At 39.2% G+C, this 12963-nt stretch overlaps 1 protein-coding gene across 10 annotated transcripts in view; it reads right to left on the minus strand.

The window, feature by feature from the left end:
• Positions 1 to 12963, minus strand: part of GREB1L (GREB1 like retinoic acid receptor coactivator) — a 223253-nt gene that overhangs the window by 99272 nt on the left and 111018 nt on the right. For 7 of the 10 annotated variants that reach the window (XM_075920892.2, XM_089776291.1, XM_089776292.1 and 4 more), the window contains 3 exons: positions 5886 to 6062; positions 1716 to 1892; positions 758 to 895 (listed from right to left, as the gene is read on the minus strand). In XM_075920892.2, coding sequence (XP_075777007.2) covers positions 758 to 895; positions 1716 to 1892; positions 5886 to 6062 — 492 coding nt within the window. The remainder of the gene's footprint in view (positions 1 to 757; positions 896 to 1715; positions 1893 to 5885; positions 6063 to 12963) is intronic. The other 3 variants (XM_089776294.1, XM_089776293.1, XM_089776295.1) reach the window with 2 other exon arrangements.

Genomic DNA, 12963 nt, shown 5'->3' on the forward strand with positions numbered 1-12963 from the left:
AGACAGCAGAGATGTGTACTTTATTCAATCATGGCTCATCTGAATAAAAGCCTCGTGTTTTCAAAATCTAGCAAATAAAGAAAAGACAATCAACTACACCAGATAAATCAACTTTAAAAGCTGCAATAATCTACAAAGCATACCAAAGAAAAAAAAATCACCTTTAGAGTGCAGAAGAGAAGCTCTTTTAGGTGAAACTGTTATGGTTATTAGAAAAAAATCTTTATTTCTACTTAAATCAATGTACAGCTCCAAAAGGTAAGAATTTCAAAGCTTTGGCAATATGGCTATGATGTGTTTTAGCTCACTTTGAAAATCACTGAAATGTAACATAACTTTTATCACAAATCAATTGTGAGAGTCTGGAAGAAAACACCCAGAGGAAGGGAATATCAAAAATAGTAGGCTGTTTTTCTTCAATGAAGAAAAAGATGTCAGTTCAAGGTACCCATTCTGCTAAGGATGCTTACTATAAATTAGTATGTCATAACCTTTGGGACATCAGTGATAGATAGATAATCAAATGGACTAAAAACATTAGACTATTTCAGCATATTATTAAGAGCTAAATTTATACCAGTCTCATCTGCTCCTTATTAGTATCAAAATATATATTTTGAAATTTGTTTTTCCATCTTTAACCTATAAATGATACACATTAAAATCTACTTGGCAACCCTAACCAGGAACAAGTGAGGTACTTCATCACCCTCACAATGGTCATTTCTACGGCATACAGCATTTTCACAGCCCCTACCTGTCTGTGTGAACCCTGATTTGTATCCATTAGCTCTTCCGCTCTCTGGGGTCATGGATGGCGATACTGAAGAATTTGGTTTAGCAGAATGGCTAGCAGCAGATGATTGTCTGCTTCTGCATTCTGGAAGTGAAGCAGCTATAGTACAGATTAACAAGGCCGGGCTTTCAGTGCAACAGTTTAGTACAATGGTGTAAAACACTGACAAATGTTACAGCACATACATGCAACAAATAGCAAAGCTCAGCTAAAATATCTCTCAGGATTCAACCAACCTAATTTCATTATTTAGTCACAGAAACCTGGCCCAAAACACTCAGCATGCCAGCAAATCTGTTATGATCAGAATACCAACCTGATCCTGGGAGGTGTCAAGAGCCCTCAACTTAAAGCTGAAGATATTCACCCAAGTTGCACCGAGGGTGCAAAACAAGCTAACAGAACCTGAGTACATATGATCCCTCTTTCCATTCCCCTGAGATCAGTGCCCCCAGATTTATCTTATAATGCTCTTTGTGGGATTAGCTGTTCTATGAGTGGTAGCATGAATTTGTAAGAGATAAAATCAACAGACCAGTAACAGAAACTGCTGCTGGAGAATAGGCTGACAGCTACTCTGCCAGATGTTGGAAGAAAACACCCAGACAGAGGAAGGGGTTATCAGGTTGATGGACCACTTTATTTCTGCAGAAGGGGGGATTTGAGGTCACCGTTAGGCTTGTAGCAGGGTGGGGATAGAAGAGAAATGGGTCGGAAACCCTCGTTTAACCTAAATCTTTAACCTCCTGGGAAAAATCCTGGCTCCACTGAAAGCAATTAGAGTTTTGCCACTGAGTTCAATGAAGCCAGGATTTCACCCCCTTACTTATTAAATACTAAGCCCCCAAACTTTTAAGATTCACCCTACTTTACATAAAAACATTCTATACTGTGTTCTAGCAAATAGGAGATTCTTTACCTTTCCAGCAGATAAGGGGTCCCTTTGACAGTACACCTTGGGAGCTTCTTACTAGGTAGTACTTTAAGTGCTTCTGCTTCTTTGGTTGAGTGGTTAGTTTCAGGTTAATGTGGTTGGAAAATTCTGTGAAGTATCGAAATCCCCTTTCTCCACAGCCTATACAATTCCCAGAAAAGCCTGAAGGAAAGGGGTGGGGAGAGGTACACAAGCAAAATGAATTCATTTGACATACACTACAAATCCTACCATTTTAGAGGTTTTAGCCTTACCTGAGTGTACTAATTGATACTTCCATTCATATGTCTACTGTAAGATTCACACACAGCACATAAATGACAAGACGACAAACAGAGACCGACTTTTACTGCATCACCACATAGTTAGAGAATTCCTTTTCTCCAGCTGTTGATAATTTAGGCCCAGCAGCTACCTCTCAATCTTCCACACTGTCCAGTTCCACAGAGGGCAACATGTTTTCAGAAGTGAGCATAATATGTACTTGAAAACTGGGAAAGTGATTACATAGGATTAGCTAACCGACTCCATGTTGGTACCTTTCACCCCTGCCCCTAGCACATGGATAGGAAGGACCAGCTCCAATAAACATGCTACCTTCCCCAAAACTGACTGGTCCAGAGTTTTCTATATAAAATTAATGCTTCCTAAGGCAGCCTGAATTCCCAGTGGTCTCTCTCAAACGCCACTTTAGTCTTCCCGAAGAAGAAGCCCTCAAAGTGTGTATGTAGGGTAGGGGAGTAATACTTCAGTATTACTAAGTGGTCAAATGTAAAAGTGTGACTGTGTCCCAATTTTCTTACGACTCATGATTTTTTCCCCTTTATTAGGGTTTTAATAAGGAATAAGAAGAATACATAAGAAATCATTTAATCCCAAATCCTTAGTTTTACAGGGACAAATTCAGTGCTTTCATTAAATTTAAGAGATTAGAAACGCGACAGATTAGGAATACAGCAGAAAAACTGTGCAGAAGATCATTTGACAGTAGATACACTGAAATTATTTTGTGCAAAAAGCAGAATTACAGGTTTGAAGTAGGGTTTGTAAGGTGGTGCTAAAGAATTAGGGCTATGTGATTTTCACTGAGGTCAATGGAAATTATGCACAAACAGAACTGGCTTTTGAGTAATGGATGGGGAAAGGCTAACGGGTTATTTCTAACTATATGACCTCGCACTTGGCTTTTCTAAAACATGTTTGAATAAGCCCAGTTTATCCATCAATCAAGATTGTTCTGTACAGCTGACACGTTCTTAATATTTGCCAATTTACTAATTTTTGCATCCCCTGCAAACTTTACCACGAAAGTGTTTATATTTTCTTTTTAATCACTGATAAAAATATGGAGCACCACTAGACCTAGAACAGATCCCTGTAAGCAGATGCGTTGGAACTAGGGATGCTGAGGGTGCTGACACAACCAGAGCTGTCCCGTCCCTAGGATGGTTTGGCATGGCTACCCCAGACCCTGCTCTTTGGGGGGCGCCCGGAATGGCCACCTCAGCCATCCTATGGACGTGACAGTCTCCCACGTTATCCCTGGGGACATTACCAAGACAGCCTGGAGCATTTCCAAGGAGCCTGGCATTTGGTGGCAGCAGAGGTTAGGTCCCCAATACATTCACCACAGTGGCAGGAAGAGGAGCTACCTGGCAGCCTGCTCTGCTCCACTGCCATCTCTCAGTCCCTTGCGCTCTGCTTCACTGCAGTGGCAGAGCAGGGACAAGGGGTGGAGCTGGAGCAGGGTCTAGCTATTCCTCCTAACTTGCAGTTACCTGGATCATCCGGCTTACCTTTTTAAATACTGCATGATATGACTTCTTTTACCCACTATTCCATGATTTATTTTGTTTTTTAAATCAATAATGGGCTCAGAGCTCGTGAGACAATTATTTCACACCTCTTGTATATATTATTAGAATTTTATATTTTTAACTTTAATAGCTCACTGGCAAAGCAGACATGAATTGTTGGCTCCTTGCCAAATAAAAGATGGTAGGCAGCATAAGACTAAACTAGTAAGGGAGTAAGCAAGTTAAATTTTGATTAATTAACTAATCGAATAATTTGCTGGGATTTCCATCAACTATTCGATTAGTCGATAAGGACTAGCACAGCATTCCGCCTCTGAAATGTACAAGAGGCCCAGTAGGGGTTCTTGTGTGTTTCAAAGACTGAAATGCTGTGTGGAGCCCGGGGCCATCAGAGAGTCCTGCTCACCCAAAGCTCCATGTGGGTGCTTCCACTTTGAAATGTATAAGAGCCCCAGTGGGGACACTTGTATATTGCAAAGCTGGGACACCATGTGGAGCCGGGGGTGAGTGGGGGACTCCTTGCTGGCCCTGGGCTCCACACAGCGTTCCAACTTTGAAATGTACACGAGTCCCCACTGGGGTTCTTGTGAATTTCAAAGAGGAAGCACCACAAGGAGCTTGGGGCCAGCAGGGAACTCAGAGTGATAGAGGCAGCAAGGGGGGTAGCAACTAGTCAACTAGTGTGTCAACTATCCGATAAGCTTTTGCTTATCGGATAGTTGACTAGTCAATTAGTCACTTACATCCCTAGAAGGGAGGGTCTTAAAAGGAAAGAGATGTAATTGGTAACACAAAAGTGGAAAAGACTGAGCTAGAATAGGAATAAGCGGGGGAGATACAGTGCGGGGGGGGGGGGGCGAGGCAGATAGGGTAATCTGAATGGAGAAGGGGCAAACAATACGGTATCTGTGAAGGACAAAAAGGAGGAGGCTGCAATAGTTAGGATGCAAGATAATTATGGCCCATACTAGAGCTTTAGCTGAATAAAGCTGTTAGAACTTTAGTGTAATTTCTTGGTTACTGAAAAGTCCATCTCAGTGTATTCCAGGTACCACAGCAACTGGGGGGGAGAGAAAAAGGGATTCAACATGGTGCCAAGAAATCAACAACCCTACATCATTGTTCCTCTTGAAGTCACAGGGCAAGCGGGAAAGTCAGGTGGGCAGATGCATGTCTCCAATTACCAAGAAAAGTGATTCTGTAAATTAATCTTTTAATTATTATAAAAATAATCTGTGCCTGCTTATGCACATTTCTTATTCATGAAATAGAAACAATTGTAAGCAGTTAAAATTAACTACAGACAGTCCCCGAGTTACGCGGATCCGACTTATGTTGGATCCACAGTTACTAACGGGGCTTTTCTCGCCCCGGAGGACGGGAGCGGCGGGCCGCCCAGATGAGCCGCGGTCCCGCCGCCCGCGTCCTCCAGGGCGAGAAAAGCTGCTCCCCATCTCCCTGGTCTGCTGGTCAGACCAGGGAGACGGGGAGCAAAGCCTCGGAGGCCGCCCGCGGCGGGATAGCAACGGCGCGCCTGGACTGACCCGCTGCGGGCGTCCTCCGCAGCTTTGCTCCGCGTCTCCCTGGTCTGCTGGGGGGGGAGGGCCGCTAGTGCTCCCTCTCCCCCAGCAGACCAGGCTTTTCTGCCCACGATGCCTGGGGTAGAGCAGCTGGGGTGCTGCTGGGTTGCTCCAGTAGCGCCGAGGAGCGGCGCTACTGGAGCAACCCAGCAGCACCCGAGCTGATCTGCCCCAGGCGTCCCCAAGTCAGCCGCTGCTGAAACTGACCAGCGGCTGACTACAGGAAGCCCGAGGCAGAGTTGCTCTGCCCCCGGCTTCCTGGAATCAGCCGCTGATCAGTTTCAGCAGCAGCTGATTTGGGGACGCCTGGGGTTCTTAAGTTGAATCTGTATGTAAGTCGGAACTGGCATCCAGATTCAGCCGCTGTTGAAATTGATCAGTTTCAGCAGCGGCTGAATCTGGACGCCAGTTCCGACTTACATACAGATTCAACTTAAGAACAAACCTACAGTCCCTATCTTGTACGTAACCCGGGGACTGCCTGTACACTTCATATTTATGCCCCAGCACTGCAACTGACTTTGTGCATGTCAATTCCTGTGGTTGTAGAGCCACAGGCAGTTACTTGCAGGACAAGGCCTTATTTTGAATGTGCTTTGAAAAGAAGTTCAGTTCTAGATTTGGTTTCATAAATACAGAAAACACTTCAACATACCACTAAGAAACATTCATTTCTTGAATCAACGTAGTATAAATTTAAAACCAACCTCTAGTTGTTACCAATTGTTGTACCAAGAATAATAATGAAAACTATTTACCTAAAAGTGCATTTTTTCCATGATCATCTGGCAAAAACCGCTTGTCAACAGCACAGACTAAAATATGCTCAGGAAGATTTGGAGACTTGGCTCCTACCAGCAAGAAGCCTGCTGGGATATCAATTTGTTCCATGCACAGCGATACTAATCGCAAATCCTTGCCTGCTTGACAAAAACCTAAAAAGAAAAAAGAGGTGATTAAATGTTTATGAGTAGTTTATTGTCACTTTTGCTTTTGTTTGCTTCAGCTATGCAAAGCCGCCAATGAAGATGTTTCCCATAGTGTAGAAATATCTAATTTAAATATTTTAGAACACACATACAGTATGTAAATATACTATCACTTGGGAGCTAATCCAAAACCTACTGAAGTCAGTGGAATGATTTCCACTGAGCATAGCTCAATATGGGCTTTGGATCAGGTCATTAATAAGGATACAGATCCACTGGCTGAGGGCGTCAGAGAAAATAAATAGCCATTATTTACCTAAAAGGCTTCTGACTGGAGAAAGCAAAACTATGCAGATCAGAAATCAAATGGCTAAAAGGATTATATCTTTTCCACCGTTTAAGCCGAATTTTAAATGGAAGAAACCCTAACACTCAAAAATATTTAAAAGCCCTATGATATGTTAAACTCATCTACTGGTTCATTGCCATCTATACCATACATGTCACTTCAAACTAAACAAACAAAAAGTTGCAAGTTCATAAAAACAAAGCAAAGAAACCTCTTAAATTATTCCCAGGGAGTTCTAGCTTCTTTGCAATAGACTGTAGGCTTTTTAAGGGGGTCAGTCTTGACCTTTGTGTTTTGATGCTAAACAAATATAATAATAAAAAAAGACTGCCATATTTATTAAGTGTTTATTACGAAAACACAGTAAAAATCATTAGTACTTTATGTAATTTGATCCTAAATTATATCTACACCCACCCTTTATGCTCAGGTATACAGGAATTAAAAAAATTAAACAATTTATTATTCAAGTAGAAGGATTGGCAGGGCTTCAACTTCTATTTTCCATCTGTGTATACATTGACTTTTTTTAATATATGCTTATAAAAAGTTACTGCTTATGTGATGCACTCCATCATTTAGAACTTTATGAGGTTTCTTTGAAGAAAAATAGGCATGTAAAAGCACAGCTCAGCAGTGAGTTTTTCAGAAGATCGTTGTTGTTTGTTTGCCCCTCCCCTCATTAAAAAACTATACACAGCCATATTAGACCTAAAGACATTTTGAGAAACTCAAAACTTATTTGTTTAGGCATAGTTGATGTTATCATTGGTTCATAATGTAGGTTAACATGATGGTAAAGTTGACTTTGAGTTCTTTTTTAAGTTTAAAAATAAAAATCCCATTTATGGGCAAGTAAACCATCCAATGCATTGGACTTACAAGGATCAAAATGACTGGCTACTTTCTCTCTTGACATAAGACAGTGAACCTCCATTTTAGTTCCTAAACTATTTACACCCACAGAGAATTTTGTCCTACTCTCTTCCCTGAATAACTTCTAGTTCTGTTTTGAAAACAAGACAGACAGACACCAGGGGGAGCCTTCTTCATCTCGTCTCATCCACAGAAAGGGATATTGTGACAAGGGACCTTTTGGTCTCTCTCTTCACAGGCAATGACACTATTAGTGGAAGCATTGTAAAGCCTGGTCTAAGCCTATTTTTCACTTCTGCAGGTGCAGAAAAGGTGCGACAGCAATAAGAGGCTGGCCTGACCCGTCGGTAAGCTGCAACAGGAGGTTGTAAGTCGCGTCGTTTCAGAGAAATAGCAAATAAGCGGTATGAATACTGGCTGACAGGGAGCATGGTCTTCCCTTTGCCACAGTAGCAGAACCTTCTTGGTGTGCAAAATTAAAGTAAAGCCAAAAAGTAAACCCAAAAAGCTGTTTTCAATGCCCATTTGTGCAGACACAGTACAGTTTACCAAAACACATTTCAAAATACCGTATCTGTTGTAGGAAACTATTATCAAGCTTATGAATTCAATTTTAACAGCCAAGGTATTACCACCTATAATGTAAATATGAAAAGGCATATGTACTTTAACACCGTAAGCCCTGTAAAACTTCCAGCACATCCATCATTTTATCCTTGCAAGTGGTACCCTCAACAACAGTTTGAGTCATGCTGCATGGACGCCACCATTTTGTAATGGAATTTCCCCAAACAGTATTACCTCACATACGTGTGTGAGTTCACACCAGTGGAGGCATTCCGGTAGCACACAGCTTCCCTCAGTACTACACCACTGCTTGAAGGAAAATCTTAATTTTTAATCTAACAGAAGATACGCAATATTCCCGCATAAACAAGTTTAGTGCACTCTAGGAAGATTTCAACGTAGACAACGTACAGGAGTGGGAATGTAATCAGGTTGTTCTTCCGGGTAAATTTTATTATACTCAAAAGATAAAATACCTAGATATATTATAGCTAAACTTGTCAAAGAAGCAGTATTTCATTAGATACTCAGATCTCATTGACATTCAATTGAAGTTGAATGCTTAACTCTCTTTGGTACCTTTGAAATACTAACCAATACCCCTGTTTAAAAAAATAAATAAAGTTACCCACTGATGATAACAGGGGTCAGCAATGAGTAATTCTGCTATTATACACAAGGCTTATGATACAAAATATATGATGCTTTTAAACAGAGTTTTAATAATTACATCTTAGTACTGTCTTAATTAGGACATTTTATTAAAAAGTTACCTATTGCACTAATATGGACTGTTTAAACTTTGTTCATGTTAGCACCACTAGGAGATCCAGGCTATCCAGGGTTTCGGCTATCAACAGCTTGCAGCACTTTTTAAACCTAACTTGCCAAAATCAGTAGGTGTCACTATGCTGAAAAATCTTGTTAATGGCTCAAAAGCACACCTACAGCAGGTCTACTAATACTAACATCAATTCAGCTGCACTCAGGTTTGTACTAGTAGGAATTTTTGGATAAAATTCCATAGTATGCACATCATCCTGACTTTGACATTGAAAAATTGTTAATAGGAACACAACTAATCTGTGTTTATGACAAATTCATATAACCAGTTCTGATGAGATCTTGATGTGAAGGAGAAAACAGGAGATCCTCAAAGCCCTAGAGAGAGAGCCCCAAAGAGAAAAGGCAACCAGGAATAACATTTTAATAGTCATCTTCTGAGCATGGACCACTGCTCCAAGACCTGTTTTATACCATAATGTCTTTAGCGGTACAGACTGAAACTAGCTTATGTACCAAACACTATAGACTCTGGACAACAGTATCTTATCTAATAGGCTGTTTTATCTACATTAAATATCATGCTCACTATTCAATTACAAAAAAATTAACTCTATTCTATAACTGCTGTACATACATAGGCTACAGTGGTACAGTTTACAATGTAGATATGTTTTCTAATATTTACACAAGATAATAGATGAGATGCTACCATTAGTGCATACATAGATATTCACAAACTGCAAACACTTCTTATGGAACTGTTAAAATATAGTGTCACCTCACATACCTTTATAATTGTTCTCTTGTTTTATTTTTTGTTTATGCTATTAAAAATAGCTTCACAAATGCAAAATCCAAAAAGATCTGTGAACATAAACCCAACATTTATACAAGGTTTACCATCTAACTTAAAAGTCTGAAAAGCCATGAAAAAACGGAGCTGATGCTAAAAATTAGGCTTACTCTCAGCATAAACAGGAGGTTGAAGAAATGACTGCTATAGATTACACTAAGAACTGAATTTCAATCTTGTTTTATGCATTTAATTCACACCCTTTATGCGTTTAATTTACACCTTTAGGATCTGTAGTTGACTTCAATTTGTGCGAGCAGCTTTATGTGCAAGTTGTTAGAGATGTGTCAAACACAAACTTTTTTTTTTTTTTTTTTTTTTAAACACAAAAGCTTTAGGGGATTTCATGTTTTGATATCAAAAGCCAAATCAGAAAAAAAGTAGATACATAATTTTGGCCAGGTATCTCTGTGTTAGCTTAAAAAAAGGTTGTGGGAGAATACCTATCTGCTCTATGAAGAAAAATCTTCACTTTTCTTCCAAAGAAACATAGGCACTTTACCCAAGAGCCATCCATTATTCTTCTTTTCCACCCACATAAAAAATGCTTCTTTAGCAACAAAATGGTTAATTTGTATTGAGTATTTTTGTTAACTGTTTTCTCAAAAAATTCCAGTAATAACGTTTTATGTTTCTGGTTAGCCAGCAGTTCACAGCTCTACTTTTTTCCTCCAACGTTTTTGTATTGATAATTAAATATGAAACAGATATACCAATAGCCATGTAAATATCAACAAGGGCATGTCTACACAGCAGCGTTATTTTGGAATAACTGATGTTATTCCAAAGTAACGTGGTGCGTGTCTACACACCAAACCCACAGTTTAGAAATAAATTTGAATTACTCCAACTTCTGTTAACCTCATTGTATGAGGAGTAAGGGAAGTCAGGGGGGGAGCGCACAATAAGTGCTGTGTAGATGCACCCAAAGACAAAATAAGCTATTTCCACTTAAGCTACGCAATTGACGTAGCTCAAGTTGCATAGCTTATTTCAAGTTTAGCCCTGCTGTGTAGAGATTCCTTAAGTGACACATTTTTAAAACTTGCACCTTGTAGATTTGGAAATGTAACCCTTTATTTTTATATAGGTACCTGCTTATGCACAGTTATGCATGAACAGGGATAAAAACACCTTTTAGCTGTTACTTGTATAACAAAATTAGCCATTATATTTTTTATAATGTTTAGAAAATAATTAACAAATAAAAACATACAAATGAGCTGTTTGGTTCCCTTCCCGCCCCACCCCCACTCCAACTCCCCTCCTTTTTTTTTTTTAACCTAGGGATCCTCCACTTTGTTTTAAAAAGCAGCAGGCACTTAAAACCTGATTAGTAATATGCAAAGAGCCAAAAGCAATGGAAAAGAAGAATAATCAATTGCTCTTTGGGACATCATCTGCATTTCTTTGGAAGAAAATTCAAATGTTTTCCTTCATGCAAGCATGTTTGCATTCTATAATCATCTCTTAATTTAAACTACCACAGATCTATCTGCCCAATAAGGAATAGTCTTGCCTACACAGCTGTGAAAATACTAGCAAGAGTGTTAAAATCTTTTGAAAGCAAAGATTTCCTATTTTGGTCTCCTCTCCCCCCCGCCCTTCAAAAAAAAAAAAAAAAAAAAAAAGTAACAAACATCAACCTTAGTGTGGAGTACACAACCCTATAGATGTAGTGCAAAAAGCCAGGATATCTGCATAAGAAATTCGTTTCTAGGAATTACATATGAATTGCAGTTCACTGTCACTCACTCTTGCAACTTCACAGCAACTCATCAAGTGTTAAGTATCTGCTTTCTTAATTGCCTCTGAAATTACTTTTGCCCTCAATTTACCCCAGGTAAATTGAGGATTTACTAACAAAAGGAAGGTGCTACTATTGTGTTTCACACATATCTTGCATACAATGCCATTCCACAAATTAGGACAAGCAAGTTTTTAAGGCACTGCAATCAAGAGGTTAAGAAAAGTTTACTGTATTACCTAGTTGTACTTTTGAGGTCATTATGCTAAAAACGGGTAGCACTTTATAGACTAACAAAACATGTAAATAGTGATAGAAATGTAGCCGTGTTAGTCTGGTGTAGCTGAAACAAAATACAGGACTATGTAGCACTTTAAAGACTAACAAGATGGTTTATTAGATGATGAGCTTTCGTGGGCCAGACCCACTTCCTCAGATCAAATAGTGGAAGAAAATAGTCACAGCCATATATACCAAAGGATACAATTAAAAAAATGAACACATATGAAAAGGACAAATCACATTTCAGAACAGAAATGTCCTTTTCATATGTGTTCATTTTTTTTAATTGTATCCTTTGGTATATATGGTTGTGACTATTTTCTTCCACTATTTGATCTGAGGAAGTGGGTCTGGCCCACGAAAGCTCATCATCTAATAAACCATCTTGTTAGTCTTTAAAACATGTAAATGGTATCAAGAGCTTTTGTGGGCATAACCCGCTGAAGTATTTCCATTGTAACCTTCACAGAATTTTATAACTGGGTTATAAAAATCAATTTAAAGCTAAAACTTGTGTCCCCCAAAAACCAAACACTTTCTGCGCATATTGCTAAAAAGGGGGGCTTTATTTTTTACAAACAGAAAGAATGAGTATGTGAACTTGTCACCATACAATGGTCTTCCAATAAGAAAAATACTACTGCTACTACCACATTAGGAAGAATGCTCAAGAAAAATGTTACTTATGGGACATCTGCATTTTATTATCAACAATAATACAAACTAGTTGATGTGCATCTGACTAATGTACAAGTCAGCAAAGAGAATTTGGGTAATTATGTGATTTCTTAATAAAAATTAGGATATTATATGGACTATGAAAGGGTCATGGGTGAAATCTTGTCCTCCTTAAAAATAAATGACAACTACCATTGACTTCAATAGGGCCATGATTTCACCCAACGTTAGGTACAACCACTGAGATATGTAACCCTGAAGTATCTGTGTAATCAGTACAGTTGAGTACAGTTCATGAATTGCAGATTCAGGCACCAAGGACCCACTACAGTACACACTCTGAGCAGCTCCACGGACTTCAATTATTAATTTTTCAACTATTAATTTGAATTCTATCCTAATAATACTTGTCTTTTTAAGCATCTGCTGAGTTGCTTTAGGGATACCATGAAATGGAAAATGGAAAATGGAAAAATCTATATGATCACGTACAGGAGAAAAGGTGGTCACTGAGTCAATTTCCTTGTTTAGGTGAGGTGTAGAAAATGAATTTGTTTAGGTCCCCATGCACTTGTAACAATACATACAATCTATCAACTGAAGTGGGTTCAGGGAAGAACCAAAAGGATAACCAGAAAATATGTCTTAGAGGGATAGACTCAAATAGCTGTGTGATAAATGGGAGGGGTATTACCCTTTTCTAGACACCACAGCCATTCAGTTAACTTAATTGCCTGTAAGGGTTAAACCCAGAGAGTCCTTAAAAGTC

This window comes from Pelodiscus sinensis, chromosome 2 (assembly GCF_052426305.1).
Source record: "Pelodiscus sinensis isolate ZL-2025 chromosome 2, ASM5242630v1, whole genome shotgun sequence".
NCBI lineage: Eukaryota > Metazoa > Chordata > Testudines > Trionychidae > Pelodiscus > Pelodiscus sinensis.